This window comes from Petromyzon marinus, chromosome 65, assembly GCF_048934315.1.
Source record: "Petromyzon marinus isolate PM22_M1 ecotype Great Lakes invasive population chromosome 65, UKy_Petmar_22M1.pri1.0, whole genome shotgun sequence".
Lineage (NCBI taxonomy): Eukaryota > Metazoa > Chordata > Hyperoartia > Petromyzontiformes > Petromyzontidae > Petromyzon > Petromyzon marinus.
The window spans coordinates 7,747,287-7,773,239 of record NC_133731.1 but is presented as its reverse complement, the minus strand read 5'-3'; the positions used below and the strand labels follow the sequence as shown (position 1 = coordinate 7,773,239).

Genomic DNA, 25,953 nt, shown 5'->3' with positions numbered 1-25,953 from the left:
TCACACAAACTCCACTCACTCACTCTGTAGAACAGGGAGAGATCACACAAACTCCACTCCACTCTGTAGAGTGGAACCCACGCCACCTTCTTGGCACGAGCGTCACCGCCGAGGCCGACCGTGGCCACCAGCCGTTGCCGGGGATGCCAAACGTTGCCAAAACGTTGGGCCAAAAGGGCAATTCGAATCACGCTCGGTCTGGTCGGCAATGCTTGGAGTTTGACCGTCGGTCCGTGAAGTCTTTAATCCCGCAGCCTAAGCCAAAACGAAAGCCTTTGTCCGCTCTTTAATTCTACATGCGTGTTTAAAAACCAAAAAAAAAACAATTCCAGTTGTGAGCAACTGCTCGCAATTGCTCGCAACTGGTTGCGGAGACGCCCACATTACGAGCGATTCGGGTTGTGCGCAACCGGACGTCTCTCTCGCGGATCGCCGGGGTTGTAAGAAGAGGCGGTCGCGTGCAACTGATCGCGCGAAGGCGGCTCGCTTACGGCAACTTTTGCCGCAACAGTCAGTCGAAGGCCATGCAGGGGGGGGGGTGGAGATCTTTCGTTGTTGACTGACCAGGCAGTCACATTTGACGAGACAAGGGAACAGCGACAGCTTTTAGGAACAAAATATGCTGAGGTCAAGTCGCTAATGATCGCGCTAATGTTGTGTCGTGAGATCCCCTCCGCCGCCGCCACCCGACACACATCTGATTGCTGATCGATTTTGGTGGTGGCGGTGGTGGTGGCGAGGATTGTCCCAGCGGTCAACTCACCGAGTGAGCGGTACGTGTTTACCAGAACGTGGTAAAGCAATCAAATAGCACAATACAGGGCGGTCCAGATGTCTCGTTACCCCCCCCCCCCCCTTAATATTTTCCAAGTGAGGTTTATTTAAAAGATAAATTAATAAGCGGTGGGAAAAAAAGCATATTCGGAGTATAATTCATTGGTGGTGGTGGTGGGGGGGGTCACAATACATGTGGACCACTCTGGCACGTCGCCTCCTGCTGCTGTTTTCTGCTGCCATCTGCTGGTTACAAAAGTGTGGAAGGGCAAAGCGACACGTGGTGGTGACTTGGCGCTCCGACACACAATCGGTTCGTGCTGTACTAGTGACGAACTGGCCACGTTCTGGTTACGTGACAACCCTTACTAGTTGGCTGTGTCGGGTGGTGGCGGGTTTTAACGACACAACATTTATATATTTACGCGATCTTACCAAAAAAAAACTGTTATGGATGATATTGGTCGCAAAAGCCTACATGTTATCTCCATCTGCATATCTCCATATTCTCCATATATAAAAGGCAAAGTTGTGAATGTGTGTCTGTTCAAAATGTTTAGCGTACTTCCCGACATGCAACAAACTTGAAATTTTGCATGTGGGTACTTTCCAGACTGTACACCATGCAAACATTATAAAAATACACTTTTAGTTTTTTTTAGGGGGGGGGGGAGCTCAATAATGCATTTATTTTTTGCACGGCAAGTGACCTGTGACGTCAAATCTATCACGTGACCCGCGCGTGTGGAAGCGTCACGCATTGTAGTGTAGTGGTTAGCGCGCTGTCTGTGTGTGTCTGTGTGTGTGTCTGTGTGTCTCTGTGTGTCTGTGTGTGTGTCTTTGTGTCTCTGTGTGTGTATCTTTGTGTATATCTGTGTGTGTGTATCTGTGTATGTGTATCTGTGGGGAGCGATAGTGTAGTGGTTAGCGCGCTGTCTGTGTGTGTGTGTCTGTGTGTGTGTCTGTGTTTGTGTCTGTGTGTTTGTGTGTCTCTGTGTGTCTGTGTGTGTGTCTCTGTGTGTGTATCTTTGTGTGTATATATTTGTGTGTGTGTATCTGTGTGTGTGTCTCTGTGTGTGTATCTTTGTGTGTATATCTGTGTGTGTGTATCTGTGTGTGTGTGGGGGGAGCGGTAGTGTAGCGGTTAGCGCTACGCTGCACTATGAACCCGCTCGACCCGAGTTCGATTTCCGCTCACGGCCACCACCGGTGACGTTTATTTTAACCGGTCCTGGGCCTCCCCTAGGTCGACTCAGCCTCAAAACGAGTAACTGCTGCGGTGTGTGAACATCGCCACTGGGGAGACAAAGGCGGCCGGGCGTGGTGAATCCAAGTCCCGGGCAAATCCGGGTAGTAATAAAGCTAGTTAAACTATAAACAAGGTTCCGTAAGGGACACCTGCCAACCCCTCCGGCAGGCGTTGTTGTCAGGGTCAGGCTCGAACCCATGACATCCTGTATACCAGGCGAGGTAGTTAACATCTCATAGCCACCGTGACGATGATGATGATGAGAGAGGAGACTCCAAATACAGGGTCGGGACTGGACATCTGTGAGGGGAAAAAATATATTTATAGCTCATCGGATTTCTGCAGGATACAGAAAAATAGAGTTAACCTCGGAACTCGTTACGTCTCTCGCGGCGACGTCATCACGCACACGCCGCGGTGACGTCACGCCGCGGCTTGCAGGGAACGCGGTGACGTCATCACGCAACCTCTACGCCTCGAATGTCACCGCACCTGCGCGCGACGACGTCACCGCACCTACGCCCGACGACGTCACCGCCCCTGCGCGCGACGACGTCACCGCACCTGCGCGCGACGACGTCACCTCCCCTGCGCGCGACGACGTCACCGCACCTGCGCGCGACGACGTCACCGCACCTGCGCGCGGCGACGTCACCGCCCCTGCGCGCGACGTCACCGCGTTAGCGCGTGACGACGTCACCGCGTCCGCGTGCCTGCCTCGTCGCCGTGGCAACGCGTCTCGTCGTGTAAGGGGCCGAGGTGTCCCTGCGGCCTGCAGCAGGAGCAGTAGCAGTGGCAGCAGGAGGAGCAGGAGGAGCAGCAGGAGCAGGAGGAGCAGCAGGAGCAGCAGGAGGAGCAGGAGCAGGAGGAGCAGCAGGAGCAGGAGGAGCAGCAGGAGCAGCAGGAGCAGGAGGAGTAGGAGCAGGAGCAGGAGGAGCAGCAGGAACAGCAGGAGCAGCAGGAGGAGCAGCAGCAGGAGTGGTCTCGTGGGCCCCGTGGGTTCCGTCTGAGTTGGGGCGACATCGACCTCGGCGAGCCACACGGGAGGCGATGGCGGCGGCGGCGGGTTCGGCGGGCGATGGATTGGGGTGGGCCACGTGGTGGGGGCTCAGCCCGGCGCTGGACTTCCAGATGCAAGGTTCGTCCATCCAGCAGTGGATCGAACGTGGCTGGTGGGATGCCGGACGTGTGTTGAACGTTGTCGTCGCTGGCGCGTATCGGTACTCGGGTCAACCCCTACCTGACGACAGACCAAGTCAGAGACCTTATCGGTCACCCCGTGCCCCCTTATAAATCTCAACGTTCATCCTACAAAGTCCCATCACCACAAGGGAGAGACACACAAATAGACACAAACACTTTGTGTCTCTTTGTGCGTATCGGTACTCGGGCGCATACCGGTCAACCCCTACCTGACGACAGACCAAGTCAGAGACCTTATCGGTCACCCCGTGCCCCCTTATAAATCTCAACGTTCATCCTACAAAGTCCCATCACCACAAGGGAGAGACACACAAATAGACACAAACACTTTGTGTCTCTTTGTGCGTATCGGTACTCGGGCGCATACCGGTCAACCCCTACCTGACGACAGACCAAGTCAGAGACCTTATCGGTCACCCCGTGCCCCCTTATAAATCTCAACGTTCATCCTACAAAGTCCCATCACCACAAGGGAGAGACACACAAATAGACACAAACACTTTGTGTCTCTTTGTGCGTATCGGTACTCGGGCGCATACCGGTCAACCCCTACCTGACGACAGACCAAGTCAGAGACCTTATCGGTCACCCCGTGCCCCCTTATAAATGTCAACGTTCATCCTACAAAGTCCCATCACCACAAGGGAGAGACACACAAATAGACACAAACACTTTGTGGTGCTGCCCGCATTGAAACGGCTGTACGCCGAATGGACCTCAAAACTCAACTTCCCTGCACAAGAATAAGGGGGTTAGGGGCCGTCCATAAATGACGTCACGCGATTTTGGACGATTTTTGACCCCCACCCCCCTTCGTCACCAAAAAGTCAGACCCCCCTCAAATATGACGTCACAAAGCTCTGCCCCCCCCCCAAAATATATATATATATAAAACATGCTTCAAATCGCTTTAAACTATTGTCATTGTAGTGCGTATTTAATGTGGCGCTGCACTCTGATGTTGTAGGAGAAAACATTTATTAGAAAGTCTATTTAATTAAGTAGAACGTGTTGTCTATATTTAAAGTTGCCGCATTTTGATGTGACGTCACATTTCTCAACCCCCCCCCCCCTCGTCACACATCGTCACAAATGTCTGACCCCCTCCCCTCCCCACCTAATTGCGTGACGTCATTTATGGACGGCCCCTTAAGGCAATACGGGTGAACTTTGTCTTTGCCGCCGCGTGTCTCCCTCTCTCTGGACAGGCCACAGCAGCAGCATGGAGGGCCGCCGGACCGGCGGACCTGACGGTCTGCCCGAGCTGCACGTGCTGGTGGCCGGGGCCTCGGACGGGCGTCATCTCCTCAAGACCGTGGCGCAGGCCCGCCGGTGGCCCCGAGCACGGCTCCACGTGAGCGCTCTCATCGTCAGCGCTGCCGTCGTCATCGTCGTCATCACTACCATCGTCATCATCATCATCATCACTGCCATCATCATCATCATCACTGTCATCGTCAACATCACTACCATCATCACCACTGCCGTCATCACTACCATCGTCATCACGACCAGCGTCATCATCATCATCACTGCCATCATCATCATCACTGTCATCGTCAACATCACTACCATCATCACCACTACCGTCATCACTACCATCGTCATCACGACCATCGTCATCATCATCATCATCACTGCCATCATCATCATCACTGTCATCGTCAACATCACTACCATTATCACCACTACCGTCATCACTACCATCGTAATCACTACCATCTTCACATCTATCATCTCTACCATCGTCACAACTATCATCATCACGACCATCGTCATCACTACCAGCATCACTCTTATCTCTACCATCATCACTATCATCATCACTACCATCGTCATCACTACCATCTTCACAACTATCATCATCACGACCATCGTCATCACTGCCATCATCACTATCATCTCTACCATCATCACTATCATCATCACTACCATCGTCATCACTACCATCGTCATCACTACCATCTTTACAACTATCATTATCACGACCATTGGCACCACTACCGTCGTCATCATCATCATTACTACCGTCATCATCATCATCACTGCCATCATCATCACTGTCATCGTCATCATCACTACCATCACAATTACCATCATCACGATCATCGTCATCACTGCCGTTGTCGTCATCATCATTACTACCGTCATCATCATCATTGCCATCATCACTGTCATCATCACTACCATCACAACTACCATCATCACAACCATCGTCATCACTACCATCTTCACCACTACCATCATCACGACCATCGTCACCACTACCATCATCATTATCATCTCTACCATCATCACTATCATCATCACGACCATCGTCATCACTACCATCTTCACCACTACCATCATCACGACCATCGTCACCACTACCATCATCACTATCATCTCTACCATCATCACTATCATCATCACGACCATCGTCATCACTACCATCTTCACCACTACCATCATCACGACCATCGTCACCACTACCATCATCACTATCATCTCTACCATCATCACTATCATCATCACGACCATCGTCGTCACTACCGTCGTCATCATCATCATTACTACCGTCATCATCATCATCACTGCCATCATCATCATCACTGTCATCGTCATCATCACTACCATCACAACTACCATCATCACGACCATCGTCATCACTGCCGTCGTCGTCATCATCACTACTACCGCCATCATCATCATCATTGCTATCATCACTGTCATCGTCATCATCACAATCTTCATTCTGTAACCATCAGCTGTGAAATATGCGGCATCTGCGTCACAGTGTACATTAAAGAATTAGTGGCATCGAAATTTGACGTCAAGATTTCAAACATCATCAACATTACCCAGCACTAGCACAGCTAACAATCATCGCCCCCTACTCTGACACCTTAGCAGCACCCTGTTCAGAGAGTGCCATGAGACACACGGCGAGGCTTGACTGTGTCCAACAGTTCAACAAGCGTTAACATACGTACGTGTGTGGATGTATGTTGAACTTCTTTCGCACCACCGTACCTAGCCAACCACGCTAATCGGAGGTGCGGGAGAAGGACAACAAACTATGGGTCTCTGTTTGAGTCTATGGGTCTCAGTTTGAGTCTATGGGTTTATGTCTGAGTGTATGGGTCTCTGTTATGAGTCTGTGGGTCTCTGTGTGAGTCTATGGGTCTCTGTTATGAGTCTGTGGGTCTCTGTGTGAGTCTATGGGTCTCTGTTATGAGTCTATGGGTCTCTGTTTGAGTCTATGGGTCTCTGTGTGAGTCTGTGGGTCTTTTTGTGAATCTGTGGGTCTCTGTGTGAGTCTGTGGGTCTCTGTGTGAGTCTATGGGCCTCTGTGTGAGTCTGTGGGTCTCTGTGTGAGTCTATGGGCCTCTGTGTGAGTCTGTGGGCCTCTGTGTGAGTTTATGGGTCTCTGTGTGAGTCTGTGGGTCTCTGTGTGAGTCTATGGGTCTCTGTGTGTGTCTATGGGTCTCTGTGTGAGTCTGTGGGTCTCTGTGTGAGTCTGTGGGTCTCTGTGAGAGTCTGCATGTCTCTGTGTGAGTCTATGGGTCTCTGTGTGAGTCTCTGTGTGAGTCTGTGGGTCTCTGTTTGAGTCTATGGGTCTCTGCATGAATCTACGGGTCTCTATGTGAGTCTATGGGTCTCTGCATGAATCTACGGGTCTCTATGTGAGTCTATGGGTCGCTGTGTGAGTCTGTATTTGTATGTTCAACTTCTTTCGCACCACTGTACGCAGCCAACCGTGCTAATCGCAGGTGCGGGGGTAGGACAACAAACTAAACACACAACAACAACAACAGAGTTTGCCAAAACTCGGCGATATACGTATAAAAAAAACCAGCGCTAAAAAGTTTATCCCGCCGTTGTTGCCGAACCGCGTGTGGACGCAGTTCTACGTCTTGGAGAGCGTCCTGGAGCTCTACGGGAGGCAACTGCTGCTCCTCACCCTTGCCCTGGAGGCTCCTCAACGCATGGGCCTGCAGGGTGAGCCGCGTGGCCTCCTGCGTCCCACCCCTACCGCCCACTGAGCAGTGACCCACCGCTGCGTGAAGTCACGACGACGACGACAACAGCAACAATAATAACAGCGGTCCCCTGTAAACACCATATTAAGATTAGATTCGAAGCTTTCGCGACTGCAGGAATTACCCTTTGGCTCTTTCGGGTAAAGTCGCGTAAGTTTTAGAAAATGAAACCACGTTAAGATGTTTTCAGGCAATCGTTGAGTGTTGCCGGACCTGGCGGAGGGTAGAAAGCGATCCGGTGCAGTGGCTCCAGCGGCTTTGGCCACGGTGATTGATCTTTGAATGGGTGAGTATTGAGTGAGTGAGTTGGTTAGTGGGGAAAATTAGTGAGTGGGTGGGTGGGTGGGTGAATGAGTAAGTTGATAAATGAGTGGGCTGGTGAATGAGTTAGTGAGTGGGTAGGTAAGTGAGTGAGTGGGTATATAAGTGAGTGGGTGAGTTCTCCACGGGGAGAGAGAGACATACACACTCCAAATATACCGCAGGTGCCAGGGTCTGGATCGAACCCACGCCTCCTGCATACCAGGCGAGAGATATTTAACATCTCCCAGCCACCGTGGCTCAACTGGGACTTGCAGCAACATCGCCTGTCTCGTGTGAAAAAAACTTGTCGGGACCCTCCTGAAAGAGAATCAGAATCCTTGTGTGTTGATGTGCGTTGAACTTCTTTCACACCGCACGGAGCCGACCGTGCTAATCGGAGGAATCCGTTGAGCCACGAAGCTCTTTTTTCACAGATGCCCAGTAAATGGGCGGGTCGGCAAAGAGCCTTTGGGCTCGGTGCGCGACAACAACAACAACGACAACAACAACAATAATAATAATAATTGCCTTGCAGAGAAGAGCGAGCTGTTTGTGGAGCTGTTCGGGAACAGCCTGCTGCGTTCGCACACCGCCACCTACCTACGCCAGCAGGCGCAGCTGCTCGTGGAGGTGGTCACCGACATGGAGCTGGCTGCCCGCCGGCTGCCCTGGCTCGACTTGTCGGCCCTGAAGGTGAACGCGCTTCTTCGTCTTCTTCATCTTCTTCTTCGTCTTCTTCATCTTCTTCGTCCTCTCGCCCGGGTGCCGCGATGAGGCCGAGCGGTCGTGGGGCTCTGCAGCTTGTCGCGTCTTGGGGCTCTGGGCAAAGGCGGCCCCTGCCCGCTGGTTTCTTGCGGGTGCCGCCATCGTCACACGAGGCGTCGTCACGCACCTCCCCTGCCCTATCCCCTATGCACCCCTTCTACCGTGACCGCCCATTCCTCATCCCATGCACGCCCCCTGTCCACCTAAATAATCGACTTCGTTCGTACCTCACCTTTTCGCTCATGATACGGCCCCAGCTCACTGCGCCACCTCGTCTGTTGCCCCTTCACCGCGCCTCCGGTTGGCTGCGGTTGGCTCCGCGCGGCGCGAAAGAGGTCCCACGTGCTTGCGCGGCGCCTCGCCCGTGAGAATGAACTCACGAATCGTAGCCATTGATCGGTTGGGTCGCATCAGGCCCTCTCCTCCCGCCCGGCAGTTCAAGGAGCGAGACCGCCTTGAGGGCATCTTCGCCTTCTGGCGGCGGGGCGAGGCGAGCGCCTTCCGGCCGGAGCGCCTGTGGGACGCGCGCAACCGGCGGTACCTGGGCGCGCGCTACGACACGCGGCACGGAGCGTACGACTGGGACCTCGCCATGAAGCTACACGAGCGCGGAGTGAGCGAATTAGGCAGAGGCCAAGACGGCACCCACCCACCCACGCACCCACCCACGCACCCACCCACCACCCCCTACCCCCCCACCACAGTACAGCCTCCAGCACACTGTTGGGGCAAGTGGCGTTAGCGAGTGGCGACTTATGAAGGCCCGGCACGTACGTAGCCAACCGTGCTAATCGGAGGTTGCGGGGGAAGGATGGCAAACGATGGGTCTCTGTGTGAGTCTATGGGCCTCTGTGTGAGTCTATGGGTTTCTGTGTGAATCTATGGGTCTCTGTGTGAGTCTATGGGTCTCCATGTGAGTTTATGGGTGTCTGTGTGAGTCTATGGGTCTCTGTGTGAGTCTATGGGTCTCTGTGTGAGTCTATGGGCCTCTGTGTGAGTCTATGGGTTTCTGTGTGAATCTATGGGTCTCTGTGTGAGTCTATGGGTCTCCGTGTGAGTTTATGGGTGTCTGTGTGAGTCTATGGGTCTCTGTGTGTGTCTATGGGCCTCTGTGTGAGTCTATGGGTCTCTGTGTGAGTCTACGGGTCTCTGTGTGAGTCTACGGGTCTCTGTGTGAGTCTACGGGTCTCTGTGTGAGTCTATGGGTCTCTGTGTTAGTCTACGGCTGTCTGTGTGAGTCTATGGGTCTCTGTGTGAGTCTATGGGTGTATGTGTGAGTCTACGGGTCTCTGTGTGAGTCTACGGGTCTCTGTGTGAGTCTATGGGTCTCTGTGTGAGTCTACGGCTGTCTGTGTGAGTCTACGGGTGTCTGTGTGAGTCTATGGGTCTCTGTGTGTGTCTATGGGTCTCTATGTGAGTCTATGGGTCTCTGTGTGTGTCTATGGGTCTCTGTGTGAGTTTACGGGTCTCCATGTGAGTCTATGAGTCTCTGTGTGAGTCTACGGGTCTCTGTGTGAGTCTACGGGTCTCCGTGTGAGTCTACGGGTCTCTGTGTGAGTCTATGGGTCTCTTTGTGAGTCTACGGTTCTCTGTGTGAGTCTACGGGTCTCTGTGTGAGTCTATGAGTCTCTGTGTGAGTCTACAGGTCTCTGTGTGAGTCTACGGGTCTCTGTGTGAGTCTACGGGTCTCTGTGTGAGTCTATGTATGTTGAACTTCTTTGGCACCCTACGTAGCCAACCGTGCTATTCGGAGGTGCGGAACGACACGAGATGGGGGCGGTGGATGTGGCCGGCATTCACGCCCGGCCGCCTTTGTCTCCCGAGCAGCGATGTTTACACACCTGTGCACCGGGTACTCGTTTGAGGCCGAGTCGACCTAGGTGAGGCCCAGGACCGATGCAGACGAACATCGCCAGTGAACAGTCTTCGAAAGCGCTGACGCGGTGTGGAGGCGCGTCAAGCGTGGGACTCACCGCCGTGTGTATTTGAACTCTGACCTTCGCCACCCCCCCCCCCCCTCATCCCCACTGCGACTCGTCCCTCAGGCGGGGGTCATAAACAGCCGGGAGTACTCGCGGTGGAGGGAGCGTGGAGTGGCGTTCGAGGCCAGGGAGGGCGTCTACGACGTGGCCAACATGACGCTGGCGTCCGACCTCGTCGTCAGCCAGGTGCGATGATCGCACGGCGTCGGCTCGCGGGTCAGGGGTCACCGGCCACGGGTCAGGGGTCACGCGTCGCGGATCCCGGGTCACAGATCACGGGTGACGCGTCAAGGATAACGGGTCACGGGTGAGGGGTCACGTTTTCACGGGTCATGGCTTCCTGCATGCTGGATGTGGTGTGCCGGGCGCGTGGCAGCGTGGGGAGAAGGTGGTGGCGCGGGGCTACTGGGGGGACATCGTGACGGGGCCCTTCGTGGCGTTTGGAGTGGACACGGAGGAACCCCGACTGCTCAAGACGGCCAACGGGGTCCACACTCACGTGAGTGAGAGTGTGTGTGTGTGTAGGTGACGCAGTGGTTAGCGCTACGAACCCGGCGATCCGAGTTCGATTCCCGCTCGCGGCCAACACCGGTGACGATTATCTGAACCGGTCCTGGGCCTCCCCTAGGTCGACTCGACCTCAAATGAGTACCTGGTGCGGTGTGTAAACATCGCCACTGGGGAGACATAAAGGCGGCCCGGCGTGGTGCTGGCCACCCACCCCTTCATAGGTGCTCGCTAACAGCACTTGCCCCCTGCAGTCTGTTCAGGCTACGTGGGGGATCTTTGTCTTTGTGTGTGTGTCCGTCCGTCCGCTAACACGATATTCAATTCTTCACGGCTCACAGCTCACACTCGTATAGATGCGATCAATACAGATCAATGCTGTTCACAGTGAGTGGCGTGCGTAGCTGATTTACTGTTGAAGGCACCGGGTAATTGAGATGTTGTCCGTGTGCCTGGGTCCTGTACACACACGCGTATGTGTGTGTACAGGACCCATGCACACGCACACACGCGTACGCGTGTGCATGTGCATGCCACACCAAAACGAAGCACCTGCCTGGGTATTTTGTACCATCAGACACTCCACCCTCACAACTCCCAATTGGTGATGGGGCAGTTGTGGAGAGAGTGGAGAGTTTCCCATACCTGGGCAGTGTGCTCATGACCAGCTCCGGTTTGACAGCAGAGGGCTCACGCCGAATCAGTCGAGCGGCATTATCTTTTCATCGGTTGCGTAACGCTGTGTGGAAGCTACCTGGTCTGTCGCTCTGCACGAAGCTTCAGGTCTTCTCGGCCACAGTCATTCCCTCCCTTCTCTACGTTTGCGAAACGTGGACCCCCCTAATGGAACATCTTCGCCGGTTAGAAACATTTAGGCTGGCCTGCCTACGATCCATCCTGGGTTTAACCAGGCTGGATTGTGTGAGGAGCTCACAAATCCTTGAAAGATCTGGGCAAGGTCCCATCGGTGAGCTCCTCCGGCGGGCAAGGCTGTGATGGCTGGGTCATGTAGCCCACATGCCCAGCCACCGCATGCCTCAACAGCTTTTGTTTGGCTGGATCAAGGGCCTAAACAGGCGTGGCACGGGCTAGAAAAGAGATGGAGTTATGTGGTACAGGAGGATGTGGAGCTGAGTAGACTTGTCGATGACTGGTACCAGCGGTGTCAAGATCGGCCTCTGTAGAGGAGGCTCGTGAAGGACGCTGCTGGGCAGTTTTAGGCAGTCGCCCTCCAATAACAACGGAGGGCGGAGGAGCGACGCTCACAACAATGAGCGGAGCGCCGGGTGACTAAAGCACAGCAGGTTGGCAAAGTAGGGGGCACAGGTGGTGCATCAGCCAGTCATCTCAGTCGACTCGGTCAGTCAACCTGTGGCACCTGGGTCAGTCCCGTGACCTCCTGCCAGCGGGCGTTCGACACTTCACGTGGCCTCAAGGTGCACATAGCCTGGCGCAAGCGTCGTGGTGACGTTACCGCCACTTAGTGGCGAATGGCGGTTGTTGTTGTTGTGTGTGGGGAGCGGTAGTGTAGCGATTAGCGCTACGCTGCGCTACGAACACGGGCCGGCCGAGTTCGATTTCCACTCACGGCCAACACCGGTGACGATTACCTGAACGGGTCCTGGGCCTCCCCTAGGTCGACCCAGCCTCAAACGAGTCACCCCCGGTGCGGTGTGTAAACACCTGACGCCGGGGAGACAAAGGCGGCCGGGGCACGTGGGGTCGCTGGCCCCACGCCACCCCGCCGACATTAACTGGCGCTCGCTGAGTCGGAGGTCGGGGGGGGGGGGGGGGTCAGGGGGTCAAGGGGTCAGGTGGTCGGGGGCGGGGGAGGCCGTCTCTTAGCGTCCTCGTGGCTGCGTGCGTCGCCGCAGACCTCTCAGGACGTGTCGCTGCACAACCTGACGGCCGCCTTCCACGAGCTGTCCACGGGGCACCGCTACGCCACGCCCGAGCTGGCAGCCGCCCCCACGGAGGCCGCGGAGGAGCAGCAGGAGGAGGAGGTGGAGGAGGGCGGCGGCGATGGTGACAAGAAAACGGAGGAAGCAAAGGAGGATGAGGTGACACCGCCGCTACCATCGTGATGGGTCGGCTTTACCCGGCAGCTTGCCCCTTGCAGAGGTCGTGGGGGAGGAGGTTAAAGAGGAGGGGGACGTTGATGACAAAGATGATGATGATGGTGGTGATGGTGGCAAGAAAGAGGAGGATCATGACGTGACAGCACTTGCCCAAACAGTCCGTGAAAGGGTCTCTGGTAACGTGAGTCTCATTTTCAAGGTGGCGGAGGTGTCAACAGAGGAGGTGGCGGATCTGACAAAGGATGAGGGGGTGGATGACTCGAAGGAGAAAAACGAGGCGGTGAAGGAAGGGGTGGACAAAGAGAGGTACGATGAGGTTGTGGACGAGGTGGTGGTTGGTGGAACACCTGAGGATGGGAGTCGACAGGATCCAGGTGAGCTGGAATCCAGCGACGGCTTGACCTGCATAGTCAATCAATTGTATTTTGCCTTACGCACCGTTGCACCCGCCTGGCACAAATCTGCCACTCGAAGCACCATCACATTACAACTCAACATAAAATGTGGACAATTCTATACAATGAGAAGATGCGTATATATATTTAAATACCATCTATAGTTGTTTATAATATATAAAAGAAAGCAAGTTGTGGCTGTCAGTTAGTTGCATCTGTGATCAATCATGATTGCACCAATGTAAATTATGTTCCAGCTGACTGAAGTTGATAGATCTGTCTCTTTCTAAACCAGCTCAAGCCTCCAGTAGACCACGTGACTCCCGTGTGGCCACCCCCACTCTGAGCCCCTCTTCCCCTGTCTCCGCCCACTGTGAAAACAGACGCCGCTCCTCCTCCATGCATCTCCCTCCCGCTCGTTCCTCTCTCTTCCCTCCTCCCCTTTCATCATCATTATCACCACCACCACCACTCTTTCATCACTATCACCACTCTCATCATCATCACCACTCTCATCATCATCATCACCACCATCCTCTCATCACCACCACCCTCTCATCACCACCACCCTCTCATCATCATCACCACCATCCTCTCATCACCACCATCCTCTCATCACCACCACCCTCTCATCATCATCACCACCATCCTCTCATCACCACCACCCTCTCATCACCACCACCCTCTCATCATCATCACCACCATCCTCTCATCACCACCACCCTCTCATCATCATCATCACCACCCTCTCATCATCATCGTCATCGCCTTTCATCATCACAGATATCTTGGCCCGGTCATTCCTTCTCTTCCTCCCCTTCGTGCACCGGCGTTCCTCTGCCTCCTCTCTCCCCGCTGCTCATCTCGACCCGTGCCCTCCTCCTCTCTGTCCCGTCTCAGGGACATCCGTCCCGGCCTCCCTTCCCTCTCCGCTTCCTTGATCTCTAATCCCTCGGGTTAACCACAACCTTCCCCCCACCCCCCACGGTGGCGGTGGGTGCGCGTACGACAGGTTTCACGTACACACACAACACAAAATGACCTACGCGAGCAGAGTGAGTGAACGGGTGGCTACGTCGCACCCTTGCCTCTCCCTCCCTGTCTCTCTCTCCTGCTCACAGACGCCGACTACATCAGCATCGGGGACGTCCGGGTTAGCCTCCTGCCCTTGAACGCGCTGCAGACCCTGCACCAAAAGGCAAAGTTCCGGAAGCTCTTCAACGTCATCTACTTTGCGAACAGGTGAGAGAGAGGCTCATGGCTGAGGTGCGCCGCGGCAGACCGCGGCAATGATTGCACGCGCCGAGCGACGGCGAGAGGAGACACGCGAGTACGCACGCATGTGCCTGTTGAACTTCTTTCGCACAGTACGTAGCCAGCCGCGCTCATCAGAGGTGCGGATTGGGTGGATGGATGAGTGAGCGAGTGGGTGGGTGACTTAGTGGGCTAGTGTGATGTTGAGAGTGAGTGTGTGAGCGGGTAGCTGGGTAAGTGGGTGGTTGGGTGGGTGGATGGATGAGTGGGTGGGTGGATGAGTGAGCGAGTGAGTGGGTGGTTGGCTGAGTGGTGTGTGAGCGAGTGGGTGCGTGACTTAGTGGGTTAGTGTGTTGTTGAGAGTGAGTGGGTAGCTGGGTAAGTGGGTGGTTGGGTGAGTGGATGGATGAGTGGGTGGGTGGATGAGTGAGCGAGTGAGTGGGTGGTTGGTTGAATGGTGTGTGAGCGAGCTGGTGGGTGACTTAGTGGGTTAGTGTGTTGTTGAGAGTGAGTGAGTGGGTAGCTGGGTAAGTGGGTGGTTGGGTGGGTGGATGGATGAGTGGGTGGGTGGATGAGTGAGCGAGTGAGTGGGTGGTTGGTTGAGTGGTGTGTGAGCGAGCTGGTGGTTGACTTAGTGGGTTAGTGTGTTGTTGAGAGTGTGTGAGCGGGTAGCTGAGTAAGTGGGTGGTTGGGTAGGTGGATGGATGAGTGGGTGGGTGGATGAGTGAGTGAGCAGGTGGTTGGTCAGTAGGTAAGTGGCATATGAGCGTATGAGTGAATTTTACTTTTTGCAAATGAGTTGAACGGTGATCACTACCGATGTATGTACATACATTGAACTTCTTTCACACCGTACGAAGCCGACCACGCTAATCAGAGGCGCAGGGGAAGGAAAAATAGCGTACTCTATAGACTCTAGAGTGTAGTGTATAGTAGCGTAGTGAATATCAGTGTAGTGTATAATAGTGTTGTGTATAGCAGTGTGTATTTTGAACCTCTTTGGCACCGTACGTAGCCAAGTGCGTGCTAATCTGAGGTGCGGTGCTGTCCGCAGCATGGTCCACCAGCTGACGCCCAACCTGCAGGAGGTGGCAGCTGACAAGGCCACCCTCATTGTGGAGACTGTCAAGTGAGTTGTCCCGAGCCCACAGAGCTTACAGCCGTGTGAGCGTGTGGGGAGCGGTGGTGCAGCGGTTAGCGCGCTGCGCTATGAACCTGGCGAGCCGGGTTCGATTCCCGCTCACGGCCAACACCGGTGACGGTTGTCTGGACCGGTCATGGGCCTCCCCTAGGTCGACTCAGCCTCAGATGAGTACCTGGTGCGGTGTGTAAACATCGTCGCTAGGGAGACAAAGGCGGCCTGGCGTGGTGCTGGCCACCCACCCCCTCGTGTGCCGCGTCGGCCTTCACAGGTGCTCGCTAACGGTACTTGCCCCAACAGTCTGTTAAGGCTACACGGGGGGTCTTTGTGTTTGTTTAAAAAGTTGGCACATTGGGGACACGGGTGGTGGATCTGCCAGTAGTCAGCGTGTGGGTGCCGATGTGAGCCTCTGGGTCTCCGTGCGAGTCTACGGGTCTCTATGTGAGTCTATGGGTCTCTATGTGAGTCTATGGGTCTCTGTGTGAGTCTATGGGTCTCTATGTGAGTCTATGGGTCTCTGTGTGAGTCTACGGGTCTCTGCATGAGTCTGTGGGTCTCTGTGTGAGTCTATGGGTCTCTGTGTGAGTCGGTGTCTGTGTGAGCCCATGGGTCTCTGTGTGAGTCTATGGGATTGTCATCGGCGACTGTGCTCGGAGCGAAACGTCGGACACCGCTCCGGAAACAATTATCGTTCGTAAAGCCGAGGGGCGCAAACCGCAAGTGCCGCGAGAATCCCTCCGTGGCCGTTCTCCGAAGATTTCCTGGCCACCCGACGTGGCTGCTGCTTCGCCACAGGTGGCCCGGCGCGTGCCGGTCGCTCGTCCCGTTTCCGCTGGTGCCCCCCCTCCTCCCGCGCGAGACCCTCGCCACGAACCCGCAGTGCCACATTATCTGCATCGCCGCCGCCACCGCCGTTTGTTGCGCTGGTCAGCGTTCACTCCGGCGAGATGGAGGCCGCGGGGAGGGGGAGGAAGGGCACCGGATTTGCCTTCTCCTGAGTGAGCGGGGGGCCGGGGAGGGTGGCGAGTCGTGAATACGCGAATATTCGAGTGCCACCCACCACCCCCCGCCACCCACCACTCCTCCCCACCACCCACCACCCCCACCACCCACCACCCCCACCACCCCCCACCACCATGCGTGCGTGCGCGAGTGTCTTTGTGCGCGCGAGTGTCTTTGTGTGCGCGAGTGTCTTTGTGCGCGCGAGTGTCTTTGTGCGTGCGTGTGGACATCAACGTGCAGGTTCGTGCTGGACATCAATGCGAAGGCCGCGACCGGTTACGTGGAGCGAGTGACGGAGTTGGCCGGGGCGGCCGGCTTCGCTCCGCTTGGCACGTGCGACGGCATCCAGGACGCGACCGCCCGCTTCCTGCTACACCCGCAGCAGCAGCAGCAGCAGCAGCAAGCGCAGGAGCAGCCACAGCAGCAGGACCAGCAGCAGGCGCATCAGCAGCAGGAACAGCAAAAACAGGAACAGCAAGAGCAGCAAAAACATCAGCAGCATCAACAGCAGGAGCAGCACCAGCAGTAGCAGCAGTAACAGCACCAGCAGTAGCAGCAGTAACAGCACCAGCAGTAGCAGCAGTAACAGCACCAGCAGAAGCAGAAAAAAACCGGAACAGCAAGAACAGCAATTGCAGCAAAAACATCATCAGCAGCAACAGTAGCAACAGCAGCAACAGTAGCAACAGTAGCAACAGGAGCAACAAGATGATGATCATCACCATCACCAGGATCTATAGCTGAGCCCACAGCCAGCAGGAGAGTCGAAAGCAGCTGACACTGACCCCGAGAGTGACCCTGACACTGACCCCGAGAGTGACCCTGACGCTGACCCCGAGATTGACCCTGACACTGACCCCGAGAGTGACCCTGACGCTGACCCCGAGAGTGACCCTGACGCTGACCCCGAGAGTGACCCTGACGCTGACCCCGAGAGTGACCCTGACACTGACCCCGAGAGTGACCCTGACGCTGACCCCGAGAGTGACCCTGACACTGACCCCGAGAGTGACCCTGACACTGACCCCGAGAGTGACCCTGACACTGACCCCGAGAGTGACCCTGACGCTGACCCCGAGAGTGACCCTGACACTGACCCCGAGAGTGACCCTGACGCTGACCCCGAGAGTGACCCTGACGCTGACCCCGAGAGTGACCCTGACGCTGACCCCGAGAGTGACCCTGACGCTGACCCCGAGAGTGACCCTGACGCTGACCCCGAGAGTGACCCTGACGCTGACCCCCGTCAACGCAGCTCACACCCCCGCGGTGTCGTGCCGTGCGTGGTGACGACGGAGCGAGCGGTGGCGCTGCGGTTTGCCTCCCCGCCGCACCCTCGGACCCGGCGGCCTCGGTTTGAGTCCACGCCCTGGGGGGGGCCTCCGGGCAGCGTCGGGGCTTCCCGCCCCCCCCCCCCACGCTCCAAACCCTTCGGCCTAGCCGCGTGACGAGCCACGGGTCGATGGTTTTCTTGTTTTGCGCGCAGGCGATCCGACGCTGCCGCCGCCGCCGCTGCTGCCGCTGCTGCTGCCGCCGCTGCTGCTGCTGCTGCTGCTGCCGCCGCTGCTGCTGCCGCCGCTGCTGCCGCTGCTGCTGCTGCTGCCGCTGCTGCTGCTGCTGCCGCTGCTGCTGCCGCCGCCGCTGCTGCTGCTGCTGCTGCTGCTGCCGCTGCCGCTGCTGCTGCTGCTGCCGCTGCTGCTGCTGCTGCCGCTGCTGCTGCTGCTGCCGCTGCTGCTGCTGCCGCTGCTGCTGCTGCCGCTGCTGCTGCTGCGCGTTATTTACGTGACGAACCTTGCCGGCCGTTGCCGGCAAGGTAACGGCCGGCCTGCGAATAATATTGTTCGCGAAAGCCTCCGACGTGTTAAACCGATTGTGCTCCGGTGATTGTTGCGATGACGATTGCTATGTCGTGGGGACCATTTTTTTGGGGGGGGGGGGGGGCGGGGGGGGCAGTGTCAAGGTAAGAAAAATAATAGAGGTTGTTTTGGTGAGATCGCGTAAATATATAAATGTTGTGTCGTTAAACCCGACACCACCCGACACAGCCAACTAGTAAGGGTTGTCACGTGAACAGAACGTGGCCAATTCGTCACTAGTACAGCACTAGTGTATAGTAGTGTATAGTGTAGTGTATAGTGTAGTATATTAGTACAGCACTAACCGGTTGTGTGTTGGAGAGCCAAGCCACAACATTTACGATCTGAGTACTGTGACGTTTCGCCAGTAATTACAACCGGCTTCATCAGGTGACAGCCAGATTTGTGGAGAAGTCTGTTTCGTCCCTTATATCGAGGCGTAGATGTGGTGACTACCCTTACTAGTTGGCTGTGCCGGGTGGTGGCGGGGTTTAACGACGCAACATTTATATATTTACGCCACCTAACCTATGGATAGTATTGGTCGCGAAAGCCTACCACGTTTTCAACTCGGAAAAATAAGAATGGGGGATTACCCTTCTCTGGCAATGCAACAGCAGTTGTGTCAAGGTGTTCAACACCAAATGGATTCTATCAAGTAACAGCGTGAACCACCACACGGTAATTGCGGTGAACATGCCAGAAAGGGTAAAACCTCTTCATATTTTTCATATGTTCACGACGCTGTCAGCAAATCTCGACGTGGTTTAATTACTCTCACCTCTCTCTCTCACGCGCTGTCTCTCTGTCGTTGAATGTTTTTTTATCATTTAAGTCGAGGTTAAAAACTCATTTCTTCAGAACTGCTTCCTGTTTGTTATTGTTTTTGTTTTGTTTAGTTGGGTGTCCTTCCCTCCTCGCGCACCTCCGATTAGCGCGGTTGGCTACGTACGGTGCGAAAGAAGTTCAACATACATACGTAGACTCACACAGAGACCCATAGACTCAGACAGAGACCCACATACACAGAGACCCATAGACTCACATAGAAACCCATAGACTCACACAGAGACCCGGAGACTCACATAGAGACCCACAGACTCACATAGAGACCCACAGACTCACACAAAGATCCACAGACTCACACTGAGACCCATATACTCACACAGAGACCCACAGACTCACACAGAGATCCACAGACTCACACAGAGACCCATAGACTCACACAGAGACCCATAGACTCACACAGAGACCTACAGACTCACATAGAGACCCACAGACTCACACAGAGACCCACAGACACAGAGATCCACAGACTCACACTGAGACCCATAGACTCACACAGAAACCCATAGACTCAATGATGATTAATATGATCATAATAGTGATTTGATGATAATGATGATAGTGGTGGTGTTTGTGCGAGGGATGAATATAACGACGATGATGATGACGATGGTGACTGTGATGATGATGATGATGGCTCTGAGTGCTGTTACACCACCACCTCACATCCACGGCACTCATTCCGTTTTCTAAGCAGAATATGATTGCCAGTATCCAAATCTAGTCAATAAGAATTGTAACTCTTGCAAATGGAATGTGTCATTAAAATATATCTATGGGTGTCCATGGGTTCATTTTACGGTCATGGTGTGGCTTCCATGGCCAAAGGCACACGACTGCAGCTGTCTTTCATGTTACATTCTTAAACTATAAACTAAACTAAGGTAAGGCCCCACTGAGCTATGTGGCTTTTTTGCAGAAGCGACCTGGCGATCACTAATGATAGCTCAGCCAAGTGGCTTGTCATCATCATCGTGTGGGGAGAGAGAGAGACACACAAACTCCAAATATACAGCAGCAAGCGTCAGGGTCGGGATCGAACCCACGACCTCCTGTACACCAGGCGAGGTAGTTAACATCTCCTAGCCACCGTGATGATGATGAGAGACGCAAAGTCTAAATATACAGCAGTAGGCATCGTCAGGGCCGGGATTGAACCCACGACCTCCTGCATACCAGGCGAGGTAGTTAACATCTAGCCACCGTGATGATGATGAGAGACGCCAAGTCTAAATATACAGCAGTAGGCATCGTCAGGGCCGGGATTGAACCCACGACCTCCTGCATACCAGGCGATGGAGTTAACATCTCCTAGCCACTGTGATGATGATGAGAGACGCAAAGTCTAAATATACAGCAGTAGGCATCGTCAGGGCCGGGATTGAACCCACGACCTCCTGCATACCAGGCGATGGAGTTAACATCTCCTAGCCACTGTGATGATGATGAGAGGCGCAAAGTCTAAATATACAGCAGTAGGCATCGTCAGGGCCGGGATTGAACCCACGACCTCCTGCAGGCCAGGCGATGGAGTTATATATCTCCTAGCCACCGTGATGATGTTGAGAGACGCAAAGTCTAAATATACAGCAGCAGGCATCGTCAGGGCCGGGATTGAACCCACGACCTCCTGCATACCAGGCGATGGAGTTAACATCTCCTAGCCACTGTGATGATGATGAGAGGCGCAAAGTCTAAATATACAGCAGTAGGCATCGTCAGGGCCGGGATTGAACCCACGACCTCCTGCATACCGGGCGATGGAGTTAACATCTCCTAGCCACTGTGATGATGAGAGGCGCAAAGTCTAAATATACAGCAGTAGGCATCGTCAGGGCCGGGATTGAACCCACGACCTCCTGCAGACCAGGCGATGGAGTTAACATCTCCTAGCCACTGTGATGATGATGAGAGGCACAAAGTCTAAATATACAGCAGTAGGCATCGTCAGGGCCGGGATTGAACCCACGACCTCCTGCATACCAGGCGATGGAGTTAACATCTCCTAGCCACTGTGATGGTGATGAGAGGCGCAAAGTCTAAATATACAGCAGTAGGCATCGTCAGGGCCGGGATTGAACCCACGACCTCCTGCATACCAGGCGATGGAGTTAACATCTCCTAGCCACTGTGATGATGATGAGAGGCACAAAGTCTAAATATACAGCAGTAGGCATCGTCAGGGCCGGGATTGAACCCACGACCTCCTGCATACCAGGCGATGGAGTTAACATCTCCTAGCCACTGTGATGGTGATGAGAGGCGCAAAGTCTAAATATACAGCAGTAGGCATCGTCAGGGCCGGGATTGAACCCACGACCTCCTGCATACCAGGCGATGGAGTTAACATCTGGTCGGGGCTGCACCGACGAGACGGAGATTCTCGCGGTACGGTAGCAGTAGCAGCATCGGCGTGGTGGATGTCTCTGCGGTGGATGGCTCTGGTCGCAGATACATCTCCATCACCGCCAGCAGAGGGCGCCAACTCCCTACGACTCACCTCGCCGCTCCGTCAGCTGATGATTATTATGACGATAGCTGATGCAAATTATTGGGTGATGTGTTATTTTTCGATTTAAAGCTTTCGTGACTGCAAGGATTCAGCTTCTTGTTTTTTTCGGTAAAGTCACCACGTAGAATGAAACAATAAAACAAAATAAGACAATTACATTCTCACGACGTTTTCGGCCACAACACAAGAAGGCTGCTTGTGTTGTGGCCGAAACGTCGTGAGAATTTTATTGTCTTATTTTGTTTTATTGTTTAATTCTCATTCTACGTGACTTTACCGAAATAATCAATAAGATGATGTGTTATTCTTGACGAATTTGTTGATTGTGTGTGTTTTTTTTTAAACCGCGGATCATTCTTCTGATGTTTTTTGAGTCTGTATTTTTTCTAAACCGTGGATTATTCTTCTGATTTGTATTAGTCTGTGTTTTTATTTAAACCGTGGATTATTCTTGAGATTTTTTTACGAGTCTGTGTTTTTTAAATCGTGGATTATTCTTGTGATTTTTTTTTATCCGTCTGTTATTTTTTTAAACCGTGGATTATGCTACTGATCTTTTTTTATAATTCCGTCTCAGGGATCAATGTTTGAGCAGAATACTGCCAACCTTCTGCATCAATCAACCAATCAAAACCTCGGTCTGTCCCGTGACCTCATGCACCTAGCCTGGCACAATAGTCAACCCATAACACTCGCGTCTGCCCCGTGGCCTCATGCAACTAGCCTGGCACAATAATCAACCCATATCACCCGCGTCTGCCCCGTGGCCTCATGCACCTAGCCTGGCACAAGCCACCCTATGACCCCTGCGTCTGCCTCGTGACCTCATGCACCTAGCCTGGCACAATAGTCACCCTATAACCCCCGCGTCTGCCCCGTGACCTCATGCACCTAGTCTGGCACATCAGTCAACCCACAATGCCTGCGTCTGTCCCGTGACCTCTTGCGCCTCGCTGGAAGTGATGATGCCATTGATGATGCTGCTGCTGCTGATGATGATGCTGCTGATGCTGCTAACAACGATGACAATACCGCTGCTGCTGATGATGATGCTGCTGATGCGTGCTGCTGCTGCTGATGCTGCTGCTAACAATGATGGCAATGCCGCTGATGATGATGATGCTGCTAACAATGATGGCAATGCCGCTGATGATGATGATGCTGCTGCTAACAATGATGGCAATGCCGCTGATGATGATGTTGCTGATGCGAGTTCTGCTCCCACGTGACTACAGCTACAACAATGCCACGTGGGAGGGGGGGATTAGGGTGGAGAATGGGCGGGAAGGGAGCCAGTGGGGTGGCATCATTGTCGCGAGTATTAGACTCACCTTCCCCTCCCCCAGTTTAAAGTACAAGTTGGAGGTGGGGGGGTGTGCGTCTTATAATCCGGTAGGTGATTGTGTGTGTATGTGTGTCTGTATGTATGTGTGTCAGCATGTGTGTATGTGTGTTAGTATGTGTGTTAGTATGTGTGTATGTGTCTGTATGTGTGTCAGTATGTCTGTATGTGTGTCAGTATGTGTGCATGTGTCTGTATGTGTGTATGTGTCAGTATGTGTGTGTGTATGTGTGTTAGTATGTGTGTATGTGTCTGTATGTGTGTCAGTATGTCTGTATGTGTCTGTATGTGTGTCAGTATGTCTGTGTGTCAGTATGTGTGGCAGTATGTGTGTATGTGTGTCTGTATGTGTGTGTATGTATATATGTCTGTATGTGTGTGTGTGTATATATGTCTGTGTGTATATGTGTTTGTGTGTGTATGTATGTGTGTCAGTATGCGTGTGTGTGTAAGTGTATGTGTGTGTATGTGTATATATGTCTGTGTGTATATGTGCATGTGTGTCAGTATGTGTGTAAGTGTGTATGTCTGTGTATGTGTGTACGTATATATGTGTGCGTGTGACCAGTTTTGTACAACTTTATTGACACTCGGCACAAGTTCGTGGTGCGTCTTATATTCCGGAGTGGCTCATGATCCGGTCAATATCGTGTGGGGGAGGGGAGGGGGCTATTGGGGGGAGGGGGGCGGGGGGGGATAGGGGAGGGGCTGCACTAACGCGACACAAAGAGCGGGGGCGGAGCGACTCCGTGGGGGAGGAGAGAGAGGGGGGAGAGCGAAGGAGAGATAAGGGGAGGGGGATGGAGATAAGGGAGAGGAGGGGGCCAGAGAGAGAGAGATAAGCTGGGGAGAGAGGAGGGGGAGAGAGGAGAGGCAGCTACCGAACAAGGGGGGGAGGAGGAGAGAGAGGGGAAGGAGGAGAGAGAGGGGGAGGAGGAGAGACAGAGAGGAGAGAGAGGGGGAGGAGGAGAGAGAGGGGGGAGGAGGAGAGAGGGGGGAGGAGGAGAGAGGGGGAGGAGGAGAGAGAGGGGGGAGGAGGAGAGAGGGGGAGGAGGAGGAGAGAGGGGGAGAGAGAGGGGGGAGGAGAGACAGAGAGGAGGAGAGAGAGGGGGGAGGAGGAGAGACAGAGAGGAGGAGAGAGAGACGGAGAGGAAGAGAGAAGGGGGAGGAGGAGAGAAGGGGGAGGAGGAGAGAGAGGGGGAGGAGGAGAGAGAGACGGAGAGGAAGAGAGAGGGGAGTGAGCGATCAAGCGAGCTTCTGAGCAAGGGGAGGAGGAGGAGGAGAGCGTGGATACGCGAAGAGAAACAGAGAGAGGAGGAGGGGAGAGAGCGAGTAGTAGTAGGTGGTGGTGGTGGAGAGCGAGCGAGAGGGGAGAGACGCAGAGAGGAAGAGGTGGGAGCAGCAGCAGGAGGAGGCAGCAGCAGGAGGAGGAGCAGCAGCAGCAGCAGGAGCAGCAGCAGGAGGAGCAGCAGGAGGAGGAGGCGTCGAGGTGGCTGGCTCCGTGGCTCCCCACGAGCCGCGGGCGTCGTGATGGCGGACGAACTGCGGCGTTGCAAGCTGCCCGAGCCGTGGTACTTCGGGGTGACCAGGGATGGCCGCGTCTTCTTCATCAAGTGAGTGGCGGTCGGCGGCGACGGTTCGCCACCGGGCCCTGTCGCAGGACGTTGCTTTACGCAGCGTGAATCCCACCACCCCCCCACCGACCCACCGGGCCAGCCACTCGCTACCCCCTCCCCACGTCCTCCCTGTCCCAGCGCTCTGTGTTGTTGCCTTGTGGTGGTGGTGGTGGTGACGGTGGTGATGTGGTGGTGATGACGGTGGTGATGTGGTGGTGGTCGTAGTGGTGACGGTGGTGGTGGTGGTCATGATGTTTTATTCATGTTCATTGTGGTGTTGATAGTGATGATGTGGTGGTGGTGGTGGTGATGTGCTGGTGATGATGATGTGGTGGTGATAGTGATTAAGCGATGATAGTGATGTGGTGGTGATATGATGATGGAGATAGTGGTGTGATGATGGTGGTGGATGTGTGACGGTGTAGTGTTTGTGATGGTAATGGTTGTGGTGGTCTGATGATGGTTATGGTGATGTGATGGTGGTGTGGTAATGATTGTGTTGATGGTGGTGTGATAATGATGATTGTGTTGATGGTGTTGTGGTAATGATGATTGTGTTGATGGTGGTGTGGTAATGATGATTGTGGTGATGGTGTTGTGGTAATGATGATTGTGGTGATGGTGGTGTGGTAATGATGATTGTGTTGATGGTGGTGTGGTAATGATGATTGTGATGATGGTGGTGTGGTAATGATGATTGTGATGATGGTGGTGTGGTAATGATGATTGTGGTGATGGTGTTGTGGTAATGATGATTGTGGTGATGGTGTTGTGGTAATGATGATTGTGGTGATGGTGTTGTGGTAATGATGATTGTGTTGGTGGTGTGGTAATGATGATTGTGCTGATGGTGGTGTGGTAATGATGATTGTGGTGATGGTGTTGTGGTAATGATGATTGTGGTGATGGTGTTGTGGTAATGATGATTGTGTTGATGGTGGTGTGGTAATGATTGTGGTGATGGTGGTGTGGTAATGATGATTGTGGTGATGGTGTTGTGGTAATGATGATTGTGTTGATGGTGGTGTGGTAATGATGATTGTGTTGATGGTGGTGTGGTAATGATGATTGTGTTTATGATGGTGTGGTAATGATTATTGTGTTGA

At 54.0% G+C, this 25,953-nt stretch overlaps 2 protein-coding genes across 4 annotated transcripts in view; both read left to right on the top strand.

Annotated features, from left to right (window-relative positions):
* The first annotated feature begins 1,573 nt into the window (after window positions 1-1,573).
* Window positions 1,574-19,394, top strand: DNAAF3 (dynein axonemal assembly factor 3). Its single transcript, XM_076054338.1, has 12 exons — window positions 1,574-3,161; window positions 4,435-4,580; window positions 7,114-7,207; window positions 8,087-8,244; window positions 8,753-8,929; window positions 10,362-10,484; window positions 10,675-10,797; window positions 12,680-12,865; window positions 13,083-13,257; window positions 14,400-14,520; window positions 15,587-15,661; window positions 16,916-19,394. Exons 1-12 carry the CDS (start codon window positions 3,074-3,076, stop codon window positions 17,202-17,204), a joined length of 1,755 nt encoding a protein of 584 aa, XP_075910453.1. The 5' UTR covers window positions 1,574-3,073; the 3' UTR covers window positions 17,205-19,394.
* A 5,013-nt stretch (window positions 19,395-24,407) lies between these two features.
* Window positions 24,408-25,953, top strand: part of LOC116956434 (pleckstrin homology domain-containing family A member 7-like) — a 222,609-nt gene continuing 221,063 nt past the window's right edge. For 2 of the 3 annotated variants that reach the window (XM_032978036.2, XM_032978038.2), the window contains exon 1: window positions 24,410-24,844. In XM_032978036.2, the coding sequence (XP_032833927.2) occupies window positions 24,762-24,844 (83 nt within the window). In that variant the 5' untranslated portion in view covers window positions 24,410-24,761. Of the gene's footprint in view, window positions 24,845-25,953 lie in introns of all 3 variants that reach the window. The other variant, XM_032978034.2, reaches the window with a different exon arrangement.